At 35.9% G+C, this 21,875-nt stretch overlaps 3 protein-coding genes across 3 annotated transcripts; 2 read left to right on the top strand and 1 right to left on the bottom strand.

The window, feature by feature from the left end:
- The first annotated feature begins 982 nt into the window (after positions 1-982).
- On the top strand, positions 983-5,246 carry kcnv2b (potassium channel, subfamily V, member 2b). Its single transcript, XM_084115485.1, has 2 exons — positions 983-2,585; positions 4,639-5,246. Exons 1-2 carry the CDS (start codon positions 1,278-1,280, stop codon positions 4,906-4,908), a joined length of 1,578 nt encoding a protein of 525 aa, XP_083971611.1. The 5' UTR covers positions 983-1,277; the 3' UTR covers positions 4,909-5,246.
- A 1,381-nt stretch (positions 5,247-6,627) lies between these two features.
- Positions 6,628-7,979, top strand: atp5meb (ATP synthase membrane subunit eb). The gene is made up of 4 exons (XM_084113883.1): positions 6,628-6,768; positions 6,966-7,020; positions 7,362-7,460; positions 7,584-7,979. Exons 1-4 carry the CDS (start codon positions 6,733-6,735, stop codon positions 7,607-7,609), a joined length of 216 nt encoding a protein of 71 aa, XP_083970009.1. The 5' UTR covers positions 6,628-6,732; the 3' UTR covers positions 7,610-7,979.
- Positions 7,980-8,622: 643 nt separating this feature from the next.
- Positions 8,623-20,011, bottom strand: idua (alpha-L-iduronidase). The gene is made up of 14 exons (XM_084113882.1): positions 19,681-20,011; positions 18,995-19,135; positions 18,056-18,138; positions 17,736-17,843; positions 17,500-17,595; positions 16,044-16,246; positions 14,188-14,367; positions 13,327-13,543; positions 11,877-12,074; positions 10,852-10,973; positions 9,771-9,896; positions 9,236-9,312; positions 9,058-9,158; positions 8,623-8,973 (listed from the first exon to the last, which is right to left on the bottom strand). Exons 1-14 carry the CDS (start codon positions 19,839-19,841, stop codon positions 8,867-8,869), a joined length of 1,920 nt encoding a protein of 639 aa, XP_083970008.1. The 5' UTR covers positions 19,842-20,011; the 3' UTR covers positions 8,623-8,866.
- Between the last annotated feature and the right edge of the window lie 1,864 nt (positions 20,012-21,875).

Below are 21,875 nucleotides of genomic sequence, written 5' to 3'. Positions count from 1 at the left end.
GAATAAATACAAATTAATTCTTATATATGTCCTTTTATTATTCTAAGAACAATATAGCAATATAGGAAAAAGTCATAAACATCATGTGATCATACAAAACTCATGTCAAGAATATCTTCACAACCCTAGAAAGCTAATAGGAATAATTACAGTAACTGAACTTAACAATACACTCTTATTCGTAACTATTGCACATTTTGGTGAATTGGTGGCTAATGTGTATGAATTTGTACAATCTCATTCATAGATCTCATGACGGTTAGGTTAAGGGTGGGGTTCTTTCTAAAAATCTTACTTTTCCATACGAATCACATTGTATGTTTTCTCATTAGATCATGTTGAAACCTAAGTCTCGAAGGTCTTAGTGACCCGGTTACCTTAAGTGACTCTGCATTATCCGTCCTGCTCTTTCCATTGTTTACAACTCTCGATTCATGCCCATTTGAATTTGTTTTGTCTTGGAAAGCAGATAAACACTGCATACATTATTCAAAGAAACTCTTTATTTCATAATCACATTTTCAATCCTGCATTCATCTTAACCAGTTTTATATGAAGTTATACTGTATATATCTTTGATTATTAAAAAGCTCAAAAGAACATTATTTTTTAAAATAGAAACATTTTGTCTCATTATAAATGTCTTTACTGTCACTTTTGATCTATTTAATGTGTCCTTGCAGAATAAAACTATTAATTTATTAACATATACCTCAAACTTTTGAATGGTGTATAATTTTCCACAACAAATATTAAGCAGCAAAAAAATTCAACATTGATAATAATAATAAATGTTTCTTGAGCAGAAAGCGTATTAGAATGATTTCAGAAGGATCATGTGACAGTTTCCTTCATTCATGAATTCCTTCATGTCCACTTACTTCTGTTTGGCTGCTTGTTTAAATGTTACTATCATTATCCTCTAGTAAATACCTGCTCATAAAGATGCCCATATTTTAGAAGCAGTTTATAAATAAGCCTTTGAATGCTGAAAGGGGTCTTGTTTGGGTAACTTGATATTCATTCACTGACACATTCATTAGCAAGCGTGTCATTTCAAAGAATTCAAAGCAGACTTCACCCTCAATCAAAGGCTTAACGGATAATGACATTTAAGTTGAACCCTTAGCTCCTTATAAATGGCATTAGAGGACTGGTGCTTCCTCCTGTCTGTCTCTTTATACTTAAACAGAGTAGGTTTAGTGTCAGTAAAGCTCTGAGATTTACAGGCGCGCTGTACAGTTCCTCCTCTAGGAGGATAGCGGAAGACTGAGAGGATGTTCAGTGATCAGAGAAACAGGAGACAGAGCCTCTTTCCCAACTGCAAACGAGCAACTTCTGAGTCAACAGACGACACCATCCCATTCGCTAAAGAGTGTTTGGTGAAACAGTGGAGCTCTTTAGGCGAACTACAGGCGGATATCTATGACATCTTTGGGGATGTCGATGATGGGGAGGTTGAGAGGTATTCAGAGCCTTCCATATGGTTTACCAACATATCACCAAGCAGGAATTGCACGCTTAACCTCAACGTTGGAGGAAAGTCCTACCGTATCGCCTACAAAATGGCAGTGAGATACCCACAGAGCAGAATCGGCCGTCTGGCCACCTACACTGACCTCAACATGAAGCTGAACCTCTGCGATGACTACGTCGTGAAGGACAACGAATATTTCTTCGACCGAGATCCAGACGTCTTCAACAGCATCTTCAACTTCTACAGGACCGGTGTGCTGTGGATCAAGGAAGAGCTCTGTCCGAGGAACTTCTTGGAGGAGATCAATTATTGGGGCGTTCGGATCAAATACTCTCAACGGTGCTGTCGGATCCTGCTCGAGGAGAAGCACGACGAGTTGTGCGAACAGCTCAAAGTTCAGAAGGAACTGGAGGCGGAGGTGGTAGTCGAAGAAGACGAGGAGGCATTCGACAGCATGTTTCTCGGCGAGATGCGACGGTCACTTTGGAACTTCATGGAGAATCCGTTCTCCTCGGTCCCGGCGAAACTCATGGCAGTCGCCTCGAGTATGTTTGTGCTGGTGTCGCTGGTTACGATGACTCTGTCTACGGTGGAAGAAATGGAGAACATGGCATCTACTAACCAGTTTAGTGGCAAGACATACGGAGAGTTTGTAGAGACTCTGTGCATAATCTTCTTCACCACTGAGTACCTGTTGCGTCTGGTTTCAACCCCAGATATCTGTTGCTTTGTTAAGAGCATACTGAACGCTGTAGACCTCTTGGCCATCCTTCCGCAGTTTCTGCAGTTCGTGCTCGAGAGCTTTGAGACCTTCGGTCCTGGGAAACAAAATGCGGACATGCAGACTGTAGGTCAGATGAGCAAGGTTGGACAAGTGCTGCGAATCATGCGACTCATGCGTATTTTTCGGGTTCTGAAACTGGCACGTCACTCCACGGGGCTGAGAGCGTTTGGCTTCACGTTGAGGCAGTGCTATCAGCAGGTGGGATGTCTCTTTCTCTTTATTGCCATGGGGATCTTCATATTCTCAGCCATGGTTTATAGTGTTGAATTCGACGCCCCTAATACCAACTTTACCAGTATTCCACATTCTTGGTGGTGGGCATCTGTAAGTAAACATTATTTCTATTAATCATGCATATATGATATAGATGATGTTACTCAGTGCTCACACTAATGTCTTTCAAAACCAGTATCACTTTCTTTTTTCTGTGGAAAACACAAAAGGAGATTCTAGAGGTAAAATCCCATAAATTTTCTCCATAGGGGAATTGACTTTGAATGATAAACCTTTAAAGACAAACCTACAATGAGCTACGAGGTTATTAATCGATGGTACATTTTTAAATAATCATGTTTAACAGTGGAATTCCTGGTGAAAAGTGGCATTGACCTAGCCTGGTTCTACCAGACTCTCGTACATTTCATTTGTACAGAGAGTCTGGCCTCTCTCCGTTGACAAGCGTTAACTTCCTTTGTAGGCGGGTATTCTGTTGAAGTTTAAAACTATTGGATCTGCCCAGAGTCACTCTGGATCTGCCATAACCAATCGCTAACCTTTGGTCGTGACGTAACCCTACAACTCAAACTAACGCACGACATCAACGTCATCGTTCTCAGCCACTCCCTCTGTTCGCTGATTGGGCCGCCAAAAATTTGGCCGGAGAAAACCAAAGAATACACCACAATCCCAGACGTAGTACTGAAGGGAAATAAAATTGAGCGGAAGTACGCAGGAGGGCGGAGCCAGGCTAGCATTGATCATGATACAGCAGAGAAATCTCTACCAATCAGAGAATCGCAACAAGCAAATCGTGCCATAATAACTCTTTAGCTCCGCCCACTCCCATAAAGCACCTCACACTCTCAAACTACTTACACATTTGTATGCATATTATTCCCTCATCTTTCCCACAGTCTTGTACCTTTGTCTTTTCGTCCAATTTTCAAATGTTGTGATTCACCTTGTAGATGGTTGGTTTGGTGCATGGCTTATAACTCTTAAACAAAGTTGTTGTTGTTTTTTAATCCCTATTGGAAAAATACTTACGGAACCAAGGCCGCTGAAAAAGTGAACTGGCACTATTGCGCTCTATAGCACAAAATCCTCTGCTCTTTTCCATACAATAAAAGAGAATGATGATCATGTTTGTCAAACATGATTTACAGTGAATTTTCAGTGAAATCTATTATAGCCTACGTCTTCAGGTTTGGAAAATGGTGCAAAAAACTTGGAAAAAGTCATTTTAAAGGGATACTCCACTTTTTTTGGAAATAGGCTCATTTTACAACTCTCCCAGAGTTAAACAGTTGAGTTTTACCGTTTTCGAATCCATTCAGCCGAACTCCGGGTCTGGCAGTACCACTTTTAGCATAGCTTAGCATAGATCATTGAATCGGACAGGACCATTAGCATCTCTCTCAAAAAAATGACCAAAGAGTTTCGATATTTTTCCTATTTAAAACTTGACTCTTCTGTAGTTACATCGTGTACTAAGACCGACGGAAAATGAAAAGTTGCGATTTTCTAGGCTGATATGGCTAGGAACTATACTCTCATTCCTGCGTAATAATCAAGAAACTTTGCTGCCGTACCATGGGTCCAGCAGGCGTAATGTTATGACGCAGCGCCTGAAAATAGTCCCCAGCTCGGTAGACTATAGGGTCGACTATTTTCAGGTGCTGCGTCATATCAAGAAAATCAGTTGGTCTTAGTACACGATGTAACTACAGAAGAGTCAAGTTTTAAATAGGAAAAATATCGAAACTCTTTGGTCATTTTTTTGAGAGAGATGCTAATGGTCTTGTCCGATTCAATGATCTATGCTAAGCTATGCTAAAGGTGGTTCCGGCAGACCCGGAGATCAGCTGAATGGATTCGAAAACGGTAAAACTCAACTGTTTAACTCTGGGGGAGTTGTAAAATGAGCCTATTTCCAAAAAAAGTGGAGTATCCCTTTAACTACTTTTATGAAGTTTGCATGGTGTTTTTGGAGTTTTACCACTTATGGTCCCCATCCACTTTCACTGTGTGACGTAACGCTCTGCTAAACTTCTCCTTCAGTTTTCTATGGAAGAAAGAAAGTCATTGGGGTTTGCAACAACACGAGGTTGGGTAAATTATTTATTTTTATCAGTTTACCAATAACTTCTCATTCCAGGTGAGCATCTCTACTGTAGGCTATGGTGACATGTATCCAGAGACCCTATTGGGGCGGATATTTGCCTTTGGCTGCATTTCCTTTGGGATCATTTTGAATGGCCTTCCCATCTCCCTCCTCTTCAACAAATTCTCAGATTACTACGCCAAACTGAAGTCTCATGAATACACTTCCAACATGAAGAACAGAGGGAAGGTTAACTTCATCCTGAGAGCCAAGAAGAAACTAAAAGAATGTGGTTGCATTGAAACTAATGACACTGTTTCATAGACACTAATGAAATTGAGTTCCCAAAAATGTGCACATTTCATTTTGGCATTCATATTCATATTTCATTGTTGGCATTGTTAAGATGTAATGAAATTTTTGTCAGAATGGGATCTTTTTCTAAAAAGCCTCTCATGTAAAAGTGCCAAATTATGAAATTTTCAAACACAAGTATTAAGTAACACTGATTTACAGTAAACGATCAAGTGGTTCATACTTGCAGTCTGTTATTCCTCATTTCCTGATCCTTGAGCATTATCGGTTGTTTAGTTTTCATGGCGTGAACACATCTTTGGTAATGAAGTTGTAGTACAGCAATAAAGTGCATTTTAATGTTTGGACATCATGTTTTGTTTTTGTAACTCTGTACCACTGTAGTTCTGCTCTTTTTAATTATTTTATGCTTTTCGCCTGGTTAAAGAAGCACATTTAGCCACATAACACTGACCTGCATTATCCTCACAGTTGATGTTCTACCTTGCACGTCCTGATTTTCCACAAACCTAACCCCGTAAGTTATCCCTAAAATCAGAGGGAAATGATAGTGAATAACACTGATGTAGAAGCACCTAACCTTGCAAGCCTAAACTTGACATAAACTGTAAACTGGTTCCTAAAATCTGATTGGTTGATTGGAATTCAGAACCATGTTGAACTTGAAATCAGGTTCTGCTTCTAACCTTACCTGCCATCTCGACCTGTCTGACAACCACAAAAGAAGATTAATCTAATTTACAAATAGAGTTAATCTAATTTACAAAGTTTCCCTGACATGTCCAATTAAATCAACACCGTATTTAGCCTCCAGAGACCTAGCAATTCCTTATTTGTTCTCAGCAATTTCTTGGAGACCATACAAGCCTTTGGGTTCAGTTAGGTCAAATTGTCACAAAACTTAAGAGTGACATAATATAGTGACTTAATACTCCCAACACTGAAAAAAAAAATCTGTTTTGGTATTGAGTTTACTAATAATCTCTGGAAAAACATGTTGAGCATTTTTATTTTATTTTATTTTTTTGTGGTATAATTCCTGATATCTCTTTGAAATATGAAAATGTTATTCTTGGTTATACGCATTATGAGAGAGAAGATTCAGATGTTTTTTATTTGTTTAATCTTAATTTGTTTTTGGCTAAATATTTTATAAAGTGTAAATTTAGAAAGAGTAACGTTAGGCCTAAGCCTTTCTTCAACATTTTTCTTGAACTCTATCTGATTTCTGATTCTTCTAATAAGAAAAGCTGTGAAAATGGTGAATCTTTATTTTCTTGCTCCCTGGCATATAATATATTGTCATTCTGTATTTTTTGTTTTCTATAATAATAATTATATTAATAATAATGGAGTAGGATTTACTTGAAAAGGGCTAGGAAACCATTTTCACTCGTTAATTGCTAGTAAATTTCATAAAAGATTACAAAGAAACGGCAAGACAAGTAACACATTGAATTAAACGTGGAATTGTGACGTAGAAAGACTAAATTAGTAACTCCAAAATTCTTGTTTACAACTTAAAAAAATAATGGTTTACACAAGGTGGCTACTGGCTAATAACCAAAAAACTCCCCAAGATGTGAGAAAGAAACCTTGGCTGGGAGGAACATCCTCTCTCAATATACATTTTAGCAAGACATATATTTATAATATTATAATAAAAAAGAATGTCAAACCTCTTTTTCGGCCTCGTCGACGACACCGCGGTTGCTCTCCAGGCCTGCAGGTGGCGGAATGACGTCAGCGCGCTCATAAGCCTCACTTCTTCTCGCTGTGCTCTTGCGCTTCTCTGACCTCTGCATACTGAGTGCGGTCCTGAAGTCCGGCGAAATGGTTCCTCCAGTGCAAGTGTCGCCGCTGATTAAGGTTTGTCTTTACAAATCCATCATTCAGGATGTGTATTACTCGATTTAAACGAAGAATGGCGTCTATCTTTACCTCTTTCTGTCAGAGCGGGCTGTGATGTTTTGACGTCTGTTAAAATGGCCGTCACGATATTACCTTCCTTCTCTGTTAATAAAAACAAAATTACTGATATTAATGAGATTTATTTTGTCTTTCAGACAGCCAGATGGTCTGCATTGCTTGTTGGCATTCTCTATGGAAAGCGCAGATATGGTAAGAACAAGCAAGTTGATCTGAAACAGTGAGACAGGTGTTCAAATGACATTCAGTGGACAGAAGGACCTTTAAATCATTATTAAAACATTAACAGTGTTTATATACATACATGCATACACTCCCTTTGAACAGATTGCTTGTGGAAGTCGCATGTTTAAGTCATTCTTTAATTTTTAAGCTTATCAACTCTAGAGTGCATGTTTCTGTAGGTCTGAACTACATTTATTGGTTTAATTAAAAAATATATATACAGGAATGAAAGTTGGTGGCCAAAATGGTGCTAAAAGTTTAAAAATGTTTACACACTTAAAGTTAAAAAAGCTTTTCTTTATCTCCAGATAATCTGAAACCAATCGCAGAGGAGGAGAGGAGAATAGAAGAGGAGGAGAAGAAGGTGCGAGAGGAGAAGGAACGCATTGCTAAACAAATAGCAGAAGGTAAGGTTTCACCTTAACATTTTAATAGTGATTCCTCTGCAAATTCATCAGGTGAATATTGGAATTGCTTGCTCATTTGGTCATCCTGACTTTTTTTTCTTTTCTTTTTTTTGTATTCAACAGCTAGTGAGGACACAATCCTGAAATGAGCTGCCCAAAATGTCGGTTTTATCGTGTCATTGTAAAAATCTTGTTATCTGACTGGATAACTAATGATGCTTGTATTCTGCCATTTTGACTTTACAGTGCCCATTTCGCACCTTTCAATGTTTTCTCTAATAGGTTATGCCAGACTAATACCTGTTTTTGTGAAATAATCATGCAAAGTACATGCAAATATGTGTGTATGACCTTGTATAAATTCCCTCTGATATGACCACTGGTTTGTTCTTTAATTGAAGAATCTTTGATTACAACATGATACAGATGTAGTCCATGCAATGTTAAATATACACTGAATCAGAGTTTCACTTTGGTAAACATCCCCACCAATATTTATTAATAAACTGTTAATCCCTATTTCTTTGTTCAATTTAGATGTATAAAAATAATTGATATGTCCAGGTGATTCAAACTATGAACTGAGACGGCAGCATTTTAAATTAAACAATCATTCTTCTGGGAAATCCTATAAAGTAATCCTATAATCCTATAAACTTCAGGTTATTAAAAAATGAATCATACAGTCAAGGTCCATTCAAACATTAACCAATCCATTTTTATCCCAGATGACATATGCCTGTGGATTGTCTTTTATGCACACTGAAAAAACAATTCTTGTTGTGGCGAGCCCTAATCTGATTGGCTGGCTTTATGCAACTTCAGTTAGTAGTGTGCACAGACTTGTATAAGTCTGCTGGTTAAATAGTTGTTTTCAAGTTGTGTGCTTTTTACAAACTAGTTACTGTATTTGCCAAAGATAGGTAAGTGCTATCAAATATTTGATACTGAAGAGTTTCGTTTGAGGAACTTTATGTTGGTCAACCCAATCTCATCTTGTGTTTATGAGTGTTTGTTGGTTAAAATAAGATGCAAAGTAAACTATAATGTATGTGGACAGTTAGTGTCATTGAGATACTTAGTTTCTGTTCATATTTTGGTTAGTTCACCAAAAAATGAGAGTTTTATTCATCTTTAGAACACAAATGAAGATTGCTTTGGATTACTTTAATTATGTCTTTACTAACTTTCTGGGGCTTGAAAGTGGTAGTTGCATAGCTGTCAATGGAGGCACAGAAAGCTCTCAGACTTCATCAAAAAGATCGTCATTTTTTCCCCCGAAGATGAACGAAAGCCTTACGGGTTTGGAACGACATGAGGGTGAGCAAATGATGACAATTTTCATTTTTGGGTGAACTATACATGTAACTATAATAACCCTGGTGGACAGTCAAAAGTCTGGCTGATCAAGACCACCGGTTCTCTGAATATTTCTCTGTGACAGAATATTCTCCATTTCTTCCCCAGTAATCCACGGCTCTCACTCTGTAGTAACCCTTGACCTCCAGACTCTCTGTGCAGGGAAAAACACAAGCAGGTCAATACAATATGGATCAGTGCTTGAAGTCATACATTTTGATTTCAACTGAATTCATACCTGGAGAAAACGTGAAGTATGTGAAAATAGTGTCTCTGTGGTTGATCCTCTGGAAAGTGGTTTCATCTTTGGAAAATTCCACTTCGTATGTCTTTATACACCTACAAATGGCATGTAGATTACATTTATAGTTTGAATTAACTAGTTTGATGAACTGCTGTACTTAAACAGTTCTTACTTCGTGCCGATGCAGTGATCCTTCCAAATGATCAGAACTTGTCCTTTGGTGACGGTGATGAAACGCACCCCGTTCACCTGCAGAACGATAACTGCAATATTAAAACCAAACCACAAGGTTTCTAAATCTCTGCAAAGAGTAACATGCACCTGGAATGCAGACGTTTTGCAATCATACATAAATTAATTTCATGCACAGACAGACACAATTTTGGGGCGTAGGTGAACAGCAGATGCTATAAATTCACTCCACATCTTGACTTCGACATTACACGATATTAAACTCAAGGGCAGGTCCAAAACCTGGAAAATGGTGCCTTACTAAGCTTCATGAGGAGTTATTAATGGAGTTCACATACATAAGCATAATTTATATGTGTCTACAAAACTAATTTCAAGTATTTCAGCATCAGCCTTCAGATCAAAATGTTTTTAAAATCATGAGAAACAAGTGTGACTGGTAGTGTAACCTTTTGGTGTCAGATGCGTTTAATGGGAGAGCTGTGATGTCAATGTTATGTCAAGTTGCCACTAACCTGGCTGGGCTTTTCTTTAGACTGGTCACATATGTGTACAAGCAGCACTGAGGGGACGGGAAGGATTGTCTTCAGCGTCAGAGAGCCATCGGATGGGACCGGCAGAGGTCCATCAGTTTGTGGGTCCTACGACGTACACATTCATTTAAAGACTCCTTTTTTCCACTCTTGGCGTGTGATTTTGATGTTTTATGTAGATATTTATATAAAATAAGCTGCAAAACCAGCTCATTTTGAAACCATTAAGGTTATGAAGTCGCAATAATACACTCATTAACATATGGCCAGCCACACTGTGAAAAAGTATTTTTCTAAGATGTACAGTTTTGGCCAAAAGTTGATGTCCAGCCTAGGAAAATTTACATCTTCACTTTTTTTTCCAAATAATATAAAAAATTAGTTAAAGATTTTGTAAGTGTAATTGTTCTTGGAGTCAATGAAACAAGTCATTGTACTGACATAAATTTTGGCCACGCAGTCATTCAAAGAAATTATGAACACTTGCAAAACCAAGAGAGAACCAACGGAATATTAATAACTGATTATGTTGTAGTCAATGTATGCTTTTTACATTGTATTTTTTGGCTAATAAAACCTGTAGCTTGCCTTTTTTTTGCTAAATAACTTTGTCAGATAAATACCATAACCAACTTTAGTGTTTTGTTCTGCCCTCATATTTAAAATATTTAAAAACATAAAATATTTTCCTCATATTTTGATGGTTTAATTGAACTTGTAGGGTCATTAAAAACAAATAGCCTGTCCGGATATCACTTTTGGCCACTATAGTAAATAAAAAAAAGTTTATTGGAGTATTTTTTATGTCTTTCTACTTCAAAATTTAACATTTAAGTCAGTGTGTTACTTGCTGATTCTTTGTAATTATTTGTAAAATTCACTAGCAATTTAATAAATAAAAAAAGTTTTTTAACAGTGCATATGAAAAACATACAGAAGTCTTGAATGCACAGTAGCAAAAAACGTTTTTGTCCAAGAAACCAGTAACATTATAAGCAAACTTCATGGAAGTCATCAATAAAAGTGTGTGTTATGAAGGAGTGTGCATGTGTGTGTGTTGAACCTCTTGGCTCCGCAGCGTTTTGAACTGCTGTGCGGTGGGATAGTCAGGGCTGCCCATGCTCTCCCACAGTTTAAATGGGTTTGTCACGTTATTATCCATGTAGTGCGTCACATACATCAGACCTACAAACACAGACAGGATAGAACTATAAATACAAGAATATTCTGTATTTTTGTTATACACAATACACAGTTTCAAAGCAGCTTTTAAAAAAATCATGAAGTTAATGTTTATAATATCTTAAAGTCGCATTTAGCAGATGAGAGCTGTGCAATAATATAGTTTACATTTTTCAAAGATATAAACAATCAAGTTGAGATTTGCTATATAGTATGTCACCCTACATGAGTATACTGTATGTATGCGGATAAAGTTGGACATGCTTATATATACAAATTTATATAAAGAGCTGGATGATAATATAGTTACATTTTGTAACAAAATAAAAAAAATCTACATGCTATATTATAGTATATATCGCTTTACGTGAGTGTACTGTATGTATGCGAATACAGTAAGATATAATATATATACAACTTTATATGTACTGTAGAGCTGTGCGATAATTTAGGTTGCATTTTACGATGATACAAACAATTATGCAGCTGAAATTTGCTGTATAGTATATAATGATTAATGTAAGTATACTGTATATGTGTGTAAAATTGGATGTAGCCTACTATATATCAAACTTTTAATATATCGCTGGGCGATAATATAGTTTACATATTCCAAAGATATACAGAATCGAGCAGATATGATTTGCTATATAGTACACACAGTTTAACGTGAAGGGTAAGGTTGGGTATACTTATAATAGTTGTTTGTAATAATTAGTATTAATTATTAAATTGTTAATTCATTCAAATTATTAATTCGTTATATTATGATATTGAGTTATGAATTTTCAATTCAATTTGGTGCAGTGACAAGCCTAAGATCTATTCAATTCTATATTCTTGAGCAAATATAACAGAAATGAATTGTATTTTTATTGCATAGGGAGGTCTTTTGTGATCACTGACCCATACGTTGAGGTATTCCAGTGAGGCGCAGATTGATGATGTCAGCGGTAGAGGAGGTCTGGTTATCTCTGCTGTTGTACAGCAGGACGGTGGTCTGCCAGCTATCGGCTGTGAACCGCACCTGAGGGACGTGAACGGTGGCCAACACACCCGCTGACGAATTCACAGTCAACACCTCAGCCTGCACCTGAGTCTCGCCTGAGGAACAGTACATGAATATGAGATTATCACAAACTCTCGTAAATGCCACTGTGTTTATCTGTCATTTCATAGATGCAACAAATGCATAATCAACAGCAAAGTCCAACAATTCTGAACAATTATACTCTATATGTGATATACAGTAGTAGTGGGCGATATAAGCATTTATACCAAATGTATTTCTTTTTATTAAACATAATACTGAATTTGGTTAAATATAATATTTTGGTCAATATATCACAATATAGACTTGCGATGCACCAAAATGAAATCTTTACCGAAACACTTAACCCGAAATTAAGTTTTAATTTAGCTGAAAACCAACACTAAACTAACTCTTTATGCTATTCAGGGTGTTGGGATTTCAGGTGATAAATTAAACAAGTCGTATTAAAGTTCTTCCTCAAATTTGTTCAATGTCACTGTTTCGCTCCATGGTTTCGGCCCTCCTAAACTATTCTGGCCGAAACGACAAAAATTCAGCCAAATATTTTCAGATGCCAAAATTGCGGTGCATCACTAATATACACATTTTTATTGCAAAGTAATTTAAATATTCAGATGAACATATTAAACAAATGAAAATAAAAAAATTACATATTAAAGTAACACAACATATAACAAAATATTCTACAATTATTATATAAATATATATAGAATTACAAATTATTTTATATAAATATATTAGTAACACTTTACAATTAGGTTTCATTAGTTAACTACATTAGTTAACATGAACTAAGAATGAACAATACTTCTGCAGCATCTATTATATTCATTTCAATTAATACATTATAAAAATCAACCATTAACATTAGTTAATGCACTGTGAATTACCATAAACAAGCAATGAACAGCTGGATTTTTATTAACTAATGTTAACAAAGATTAATAAATACAGTAACAAATGTATTGCTCATTGTTAGATCATGTTAGTTAATACATTAACTAATGTTAATAAATTAAACCTTATTGTAAAGTGTTACCAATATATAATATGCAAAAAAATATATATATTTATGTTTAAATAGAATATTGAATTATATTAATATTTTGGTCAATATATCACAATATACATATTTTTATAGAAAAGTAGCACTTTTTTTAATCTACATGGCATTCTTTCTTCTAAGCTTTGAAATGCATTTGCCATGATTCTATAGAACTTCTTTAGCTAATTATACAGTTTGACATTCTCCACTGTTATATCACCCACTAACACTGATGATTCATTATAAACGTTCATTACCTAACAATGCCAACAGGCCCATCACAGTCAGGACCGGTTTCCGCAGAAACTGCACGTGTGGCGGGTTTGTGTTGTTGATCTGGAATCGAGCGGTGAGCGTGCGCTGGGTAAACGGGTGTGGGTGGTAACTAAGGAAAGCATTGTCGTTGCTAAGCAGCGTGTAGTTGACGGTACTGTTCTGGTCCGCGATGAGCAGGTTCTGATGCTGTGAGATGACCTACAACACCAGAGGCATGAAAGGAGACTGTAATACTGCACCAAATATACCTAGACTCACTAAACTAACAAGCTTTAACGAATCACAGAAAAGAAAGCAAATCATTTAAGAAATTAAAATAAAGACCCCATTAGAAATAAAAATATTTAAAAATATAAAAAATATTTTGTGTCTTTAGGTCTGAGGTAGGGCTGCACAATTAGGTGGAAAAAGTTTAATTGTGATTTTTTCCAGAAAATAGTAATGATATATATATATATCATCATTATTATTATTATTATGACCATATATATATATATATATTATGAAAATCATTAGTTAGTATGATACCTATTAGTTAGTTATCTCATGATTTCTGTTTAATTTTGATTAATTGTGCATACCTACTTTTAGCTACTGGCTACTTAAAACTTTCATTTGTCCTGCTCCAACTTTCTGTTTTAATAGGAAATACATCAACTGATGAAAGACAATTTTATTTGTCAAACCATTTAAAGTAGTTTTTGCTATTAAGGAATGGGCTCAGGACAATATGATGTCCTCATGTAAATCACATTTAGATATGTCCTACTGATCACAGAAAAACACAGCTGGTGAAATGAGATATTAGAGCGAGAGCAGAGAAACACAGCACTCTCGTGTACCTTAACCACCATGGCTGCATAGGTGACGTCCGCTCTCCAGCTGAGCGGTTTGTTCCAGCCAACCAGCGGATCAGCCTCGTCATTGTAGATCGGTTCAGAACCGAACTGTGGGAACCGCTGCTGGATCTCGTGTACAGTGGCCACTTCCTGCTGCAGGATGGGCAGCGAGCTTCCATCTCCCTGAAAAACAAAGAAATACATACTACAATAATCAAAAATCTAATTACTCATTTATATTTATTTTACAAATTTATCTGAAGCTACTTGCAGTACACTTATTACAGGAACAAGATCAAAGTCATCATGAAAAACTATCTCTACACATTTTACTTCGGTTCTAGTATATAATGTGATATTCAACAAGGACAAATTTAGGTCAGGACTTGATTTCACATGGTAGATTTGCGTTTTATCATCACTTATTACACGGATCACTGAAATGCTTGATTCTGATTGGGCAGTCGTGACGTTAATTCCCTGATAATGACAGTTATCACCAGCAACCCTGTATAATTTCACATTTATGCATTTTGCAAATGCTTTTATTAAAAGAGACTTGCATTGTATTCAAAGTACACATTTTTATCAGTTCTTGCATTTGAGGCTTGCACATCCACATCTTTCATGTCTCTCATATCACAACAAGGACGTGCTCTCTCTCGTATCATGTCTCTCGTGCTCTCTCTCGTATCATACAAACGCAGCTGGTGCCATCTTGTGTCTCAGTTATTAACTTGTCACAAGCCCAGTTTCTAAGGTCTAGGCGAAGGAAAGGAGGGAAACAAAAATTATGGGGAGAGAGAGAGAGAGAACTTCTGTCTCCAGGTCCTGGGACAGGTACAAAGCACTGCAACACCAGATTTTAAAGTAGAAAGATATAACAATTTTCATTTAAATAATCAGTGGGATATAAGGAAATAAGATTTCAGGAGGGGAAACGGCCAAAACAATAAACAAAAGACATTCTTTCTGAGGGCATTTAGAAATAACTTACCTATATTCAAGAAAAAAAGAGAAATCAAAGACATAAACTCTACCAATACTCCCTCTTTATTTAAACACAGGAGAAAACATGGAATCTCAAATGAAATGGCATCCACCTCACTACAAATGATCTCACAATAAAGATCTAAAAAAACCCTGTGCATTAAAATAGTTCTTCTCAAATCAATATTTCATGTCTGCGTCATTATTTATGTAGTGAAAAGCTGTTTAATAAGTGATAAGACTGTACATTATCCCTTAAATGCCCGTCTTATTGGAACCTGTTCATCCGCCTAGGCTCAAATCTGTTTGCAAGGAACCGTTTTGCTTTGCTGAAGCTTTGTGTTTAAAGTCGACATGAAATCAAAATTGACCCTATTTACTTTGTTAGCGCATATTACTAGTCTTGTGGTGAACAATTAATCCGTGCAAGTTAATACACAGAAACAAATTGTTTGCCGTGGTAATCTTTAATCAAAATCTGAAAAGTTACTTCCGGCGTTCCTTTTCTGATGACGTCAGTTTGGCGGCTTGGGTTGAAAACGCTAAACCACTCCCTTCAAACCGTTATGAGCAGAGATGGAGAGGAGGAGCGCTAAAGTAAAACCCTGCCCTCTGTTCAATATTCCCTTTCACTTGGAAATACGTCACAACCACTGATCAATACAATGACATTCTATATAGATCAGTGGTCACAACACTGGAGAAAAGTCGTTTGCAACTTCTGGTTCACGGGGACTTTAATGATGAGATGATCAAATTTTCCCACTCAAATTAATATTTGTTGTCTGATTATTTATGTGGCAAGCAGCCATATAATGTGTGCATCTGGGTTCTGATCATGCTGTCAGAGTTTATTTTCTCTCATGTACCTTCTTGTGTAGTGCGATGTAGTCTAGCCGTACGCCGGTCTCTCCAGTAAAGTAGTTTGTGCCGTTGTAACAGTGCTGCAGCATCTCCCAGCAGTACGGCGAGCGGGGTGGAGAATGACAGGAGTCTCCCGGACCCCCGAACTTCAGGACTGGGCTCGCTGCACGAAGGCCCTCAGAGCAGGCATCGTAATAGTTTAGAAACCCTGGAGGAGCGGGAAAAATTCACTGTCACCACAATGAGGCTGATAGATTGCCCTCAGCAAAACCACTCATTCTTCTATATGGTAGCATTAAATTAAAACTTGTCAGACACTGTCTTGTTTTGTCCACACCACAAAGGCGCATAATTTCTGTGCTCGAGAACAACATGTGGAGAAATACAACACACAAACATAGACAGTGCTATATAAATCCAGAGAGGACTTACATTGCAGCATTTGTTGTCACGTCGTTATATGACGAACAGATTGAATTCAGGCTTTTTATTCACATATAAATATTGATCAGTGAACATAAACAGAAGCTCAACCAAATCTTCTTGACGCACGAGAACAGAAGCTCAAGTAACACGAAAATGAACCTCATTGGTTCTCACACGTCAAGCGAACAAGCGGGAGCTTCCGTTTACCACAACTGATGTGCGAGTTGATGAATGTTTATATGTGAATAAAAGCCTGAATTCAATCTGTTCATCATATAAAGCGATCAAGTCTTTTCAGAAAATTTGGACTAAACCGCTCAATTAATATGGATTAGTTTTACGATCTTTTTTTTTACTTTTTGAAGCATTAAAGTGTCAGTTGTGTAGCTGTCAATGGAGGGACAGAAAGCTCTCAGATTACACGAAAAAGGTCTTTATTTGTGCTCAGAAGATGAACGAAAGTCTTACGGGTTTGGAACGACATGAGGGTGAGTGATGACAGAATTTTCATTTTTGGGTGAACTATCCCTTTAAGGCTGCTCATATACAAATTTCCCCAAAATACAGACATAAACATAGACCCTGGTTCAGTTTGGTGCAAATTACATATGTCTATTTCAACATCTCCCCTCTACATGGTACAATAAAATTGTTGACTTCCGGATCTTCCAAAAAAATATAGCTGCAATTACAGGGCCTGAGGTTATATACCCGCAAGACACGGTCCCAATGGATCTCAAGAAAATTTTAAAAGTTGGGCAACTTGGGACTATTATTAACTTGCAGCAATCATTGCGGGATGTTCAAAGAACAGAGCAAGATATGCAATGCAACGTGTGTGACTGTCAGAAAACGAATCAAAATGAATGTTGCTAAAAATATCAAAAATAAAATAAAAATACAAGAGGAAAAAATCTATGAATCTAGATTTTAAGAATCTAGGAACACATTGTTTCTAGTCCATTTGGATAAAACTTATAAGCAGAAATGACCGTGTTTTGGCTCAGACAACAAAAAATCTATATTAGACTGTACCTTGGATTGACACAGTGATGTTGTCAAAGTCGTGGTTGTTCGGCTCATTCCACGTCTCAAAGTTCCACTGAGAGACAAAGCTGAGGCCATATTTCTCTGCACACATGTAAAACAGCAGGAACACACACAGCTTCGTGGTAAACACAGCTAGACAACAAAAGGTTCGAACTGCACAACAAGTGCTTCCTGATCCATCATCACTATCTAAGACATTACAGCTTCACTCTCATACTCACCTATGTATCTTTTGGCGATCAGATAGACCAAATTTCTCCATTCAGTAACTTGTCTTTTGTCTTCAAAGTTGCTGAAGGTGTTGGACACACTGCCCATCAGTTCAAACCCTTTAAAAAGAAGCAATCCTCTTTGACACAATGCAAAGTATTTAAATTAACCCTATTGGCAGCAGCCTAATCCTACATTATGCAAGCACAGATTTTACTGTAATATTCAGAATTTGAAAAACAATGTTTGAACTCTTAGTCCTACTTAGTCAAGAAATAATGCAGAATAATTCACAATCTTCTGCTCTGTATGTGTCTGTTGCATTACATACCCGGCTGCAGTCCATTCTGCCAGAGAAGGTCAATCAGCTGGTCTAAGTGAGTGAAGTTGTAGTGATATTCTCCACTGTTAACTCTACACAAACATCAGAGATAAACAATATTAGAACTACAGTAAACTAGTTTATATGGAGATGCACGGAGAATATAAAAAATGCATTTAAGTAAAGATTATTTGTTGATGCACAAACAGAAAATTAGTATGTCAAAAGCAGATTACAAGAGAGAAAAGATAATATTAAAGTAGTTTTTATAGCATTTAGATTTTATGCATTTATGCATGTGATACAATGTACTTCACCCCCTGAAAACTAATGAAATCTTGGCAACACTTTACAATAAGATTTCATTTGTTAACATTGATTATATTAGTTAACATTAACTAACAATGAACAATACTTCTACAGCATCTATTAGTCAATGAGAATTAGTCAATGAGAATTTCAATGAGAGTTTGCACTGTGAACAAACATGAAGAAACAATGCCCAGTTAAATTTTTACTACCTAACGTTAAAAAATATGCTTTAAGAATATATTGCTCATTTTAAGCTCATGTTAGCTAATGCATTAACAAACTTTAACAAATATTGTAGTGTTCCTGAAATCTTTAACAAGCAATAGACATCTGCACGATAAATGCTTGATAACGTAAATATAGCAACTAAAACATTAACTGTAAATCATCTGAATTTTATCTTAAACCTTTGAATTTAAATTTGACCCAGATGTGTTTAGACAAACATAAATAAATCAGAGCTTACTAGCGAGGTAAAAGATTTTAAATGAGAGAGAGATGCATATTACATATTATTATCAATCTTAATGTTTGCATATTTACATACACAAACTAAGTATGTTATATATGAAAATATTTCACATTCACCAAACAGAAGGCGAGACAGTCTGACTCTGGGAATATGGAGTGACTGACCGTGCGGACACCAGCTCCAGCATCCAGTGTATCCGCACCTGCTGGATTCCTCTGTGTGGCACAGAGCCGATCAACGCCAGATTCATCTGCTGGTCTGGACTGAGATCGTACAGGTGTGCATCAGTGTGTGGCAGTGGAGGGCTGCAAAAACAGGACACAAAGGTGAACGATGTGCTTATTCATATTTATTTACCCACTAAAACAATTACATAGACAATGTTTTCCTGGAAACGCTGGGGTAGATGTCACTAACAAAAGAGCACAACAATTATAATGGTATTATCACACTTTATTTATTTATTCATTCTTTCTTTCATTTATTGGCAAATAAGGTAACAGTTTGGGCATGTACCATAGTACCACTACAACTAGTTTACTACTACTTCTTTGTTTTGAGTATAATGTAAACACTGTGATGTATGAATATGTAATCATGCAGTGCTATGGTTTCCCTTAAAGTGGCAGTATTATTAAGTAAAGTGATTATATCACAAGGTAATACCATGATAATTAATATACCATGCATGGTATTTAAAATAATGGTAATTCATATACCATGGTATTTAAATGGCAATCCAATGTCCAAAGTAATACCATGGTACTCTTTTGCCGTAATATCATTTTATACTCTTGTACCATGATATTATTAGTAAAGTTTAGTGTGCAACATTACAGTTTTATCCTACCAGAATCCAGTGCTTCTCCAAAAGTGCTTCAAGTTTCGTAGCCGCTTGTCAACATTCACTTGAACCTCCACAGATGAAGATATAACAGACTGCAGCTGTTTTATCATCAGGACTGATATAAACACTGTCCATGTGAACGAACTGTGTTTACATCTATGCATGCTGCTGACGTCACGTGTAAACACACACGTTCACTTTACGTGTCTTTCACTTAACAACTTCATAGACATATTATCTTATGTTTAAAAAATATTTTCCCCAACTTCTGTGCTCATAAGATGAGCGAGTCTCCATCTGCTCTCTTCAGAAAAGTTGGTGCACTGACGTCAATGAAGTGCGACTTGTGTTTTTGTGTCGACAGCTGAATGTCGCTGCCAGCTGGTCTAAATGTGAAATGCCTTCAATGAATGAAGGGCAATGAAAAATCCATTTTTAGATCTACACTGCATTTTTATAAGCCTATAGTACAGTATAATATAGTATAGTGACAATATAGTAGCCCAAACAATATACACACTCAGTATAATATAGTATAGTGACAATATAGTAGCCCAAACAATATACACACTCAAGCTAAATGTTCAAATATTCTTGTGTCCTAATGTAAAACTCATTCAAGGTTGTTAAACAAAATTTTACTTTATTTTATTTTATCAGTCTTTCTTTGCTTGTTTGTTTTTTAAAGCATCTGAAGCAGCGTGACTTTTAGGATAATTAAAAATAAAGATGTGGGTTGTTTTTATTGTGATCAATGGGTTTAAATTGGTAAATGTTGTTCTAACAGGCAAGGCTGACATATGTATATAGGCCTAGCACATTTATTACATTTATAGAATATATCTATATGCATATTTATATATGCATAATATAGAAAGAAGAAATCATGTAAAATAAAAAAAATAAAAAAATCATATAAGACCATTTAAAAATGGATGAAAATAAAGGAACAAAAAAATAATCACAACATAAAAAGTTGCATTCAGAAGAATTATAATAAAAGTAAATTAAGACATGACAATGTTTTACAGATTGCAACTACTATACAGCTAAAGCAGAATGTATAAGATAAAATCAAACAATAAAAAAGTCCCATCCTTTTGTTTTAACTCTTTTCATCAGTCACTCATCCATCTTCTTATGAGGATTTACAGGCTGGAGTATGGGTTAGCCTGTGGGCCGAGGAAAGCAGAGATCTGATTAACAGTTTGCAGAGATTCGCATTAACAGTTTGTCCTACACAACCAGCTCTTACCTTAGTTTTTCCTCCAATATATCTGCAATAATATAATATTATATATATATAAAAAAAAACACAGGTGCTGTTAAAGAAACAAATAAAAGTATCAAATTTGCATTTATGTCTTCCAACCTGCTAATAAAACTCTTACCTTCTATGAACACTTGAAGTGAAGTTCCCTCAGATTAGAGTAGATGCTTTAAAGGCCTCTTGTTTTGTAAGAAATGGGATTCATCTAATCAGTGATGTTTTATTTGTAGGGCTGTGAAATGATTAATCGCGATTAATCGCATCCAAAATAAAAGTTTGTGTTCACATAATATATGTGTGTGTACTGTGCATAATTATTTTGTATATATAAATACACACACATGCATGTAAATATTTAAGAAAAATGTGTTATTTATATATAAAATATTTATATTTATTTATAATACAAATTATATATAATATATATACAGTATATTTAAGCAAATATTTCTTAAATATATACATGCATGTGTGTATTTATGTATATACAAAATAATTATAGACAGTACACACACATATATTATGTGAACACAAACTTTTATTTTGGATGCGATTAATCGCGATTAATCATTTCACAGCCCTATTTATTTGTTTTTTGTTTTTTTCATTTCCCCCTAAATTGCAGAATGTCTCAATATTAAACACCATTACCGCTAAAAACCTCTTTTAAACACATGCATATTGCATGGACTACCTGAAATCAAATATTACATTAAATATCTTTTTATTTTTATTTGAGAAAAACCAAAGCTGAAGAAGTTTCATTGTCCCTTGAAATGTAAGATGCAAAATTAAAATGCACAAGTATGTGATTATATGTGACAAGTATGGGATTTGCTATTTATAAGAAAGTATATTAATATGGTTCTTACGCATGTTATTTTAGGCCAGACACTCAGTTTTTTACAGTCTATGGTTTTATACTATG

The sequence above is a fragment of the Abramis brama genome, assembly GCF_963993115.1.
Source record: "Abramis brama genome assembly, chromosome: 5".
NCBI lineage: Eukaryota > Metazoa > Chordata > Actinopteri > Cypriniformes > Leuciscidae > Abramis > Abramis brama.
Note: the sequence above shows the minus strand (reverse complement) of the source record. Positions and strands in the feature narration are given on the sequence as shown.

What these genes read in the sequence shown, in the direction of transcription:
- kcnv2b (XM_084115485.1), top strand. Translation starts at nt 1,278, where the DNA reads ATGTTCAGTGATCAGAGAAACAGGAGACAGAGCCTCTTTCCCAACTGC. An exon ending in ATTCTTGGTGGTGGGCATCT is followed by an intron (nt 2,586 to 4,638) that starts GTAAGTAAACAT and finishes TTCTCATTCCAG; the next exon opens with GTGAGCATCTCTACTGTAGG.
- atp5meb (XM_084113883.1), top strand. Translation starts at nt 6,733, where the DNA reads ATGGTTCCTCCAGTGCAAGTGTCGCCGCTGATTAAG. An exon ending in CTATGGAAAGCGCAGATATG is followed by an intron (nt 7,021 to 7,361) that starts GTAAGAACAAGC and finishes CTTTATCTCCAG; the next exon opens with ATAATCTGAAACCAATCGCA. An exon ending in TGCTAAACAAATAGCAGAAG is followed by an intron (nt 7,461 to 7,583) that starts GTAAGGTTTCAC and finishes TGTATTCAACAG; the next exon opens with CTAGTGAGGACACAATCCTG.
- idua (XM_084113882.1), bottom strand. Translation starts at nt 19,841, where the DNA reads ATGCATAGATGTAAACACAGTTCGTTCACATGGACAGTGTTTATATCA. An exon ending in CTGGAGCTGGTGTCCGCACG is followed by an intron (nt 18,139 to 18,994) that starts GTCAGTCACTCC and finishes ATGTTTGTGTAG; the next exon opens with AGTTAACAGTGGAGAATATC. An exon ending in CATCACTGTGTCAATCCAAG is followed by an intron (nt 16,247 to 17,499) that starts GTACAGTCTAAT and finishes CCGCTCCTCCAG; the next exon opens with GGTTTCTAAACTATTACGAT.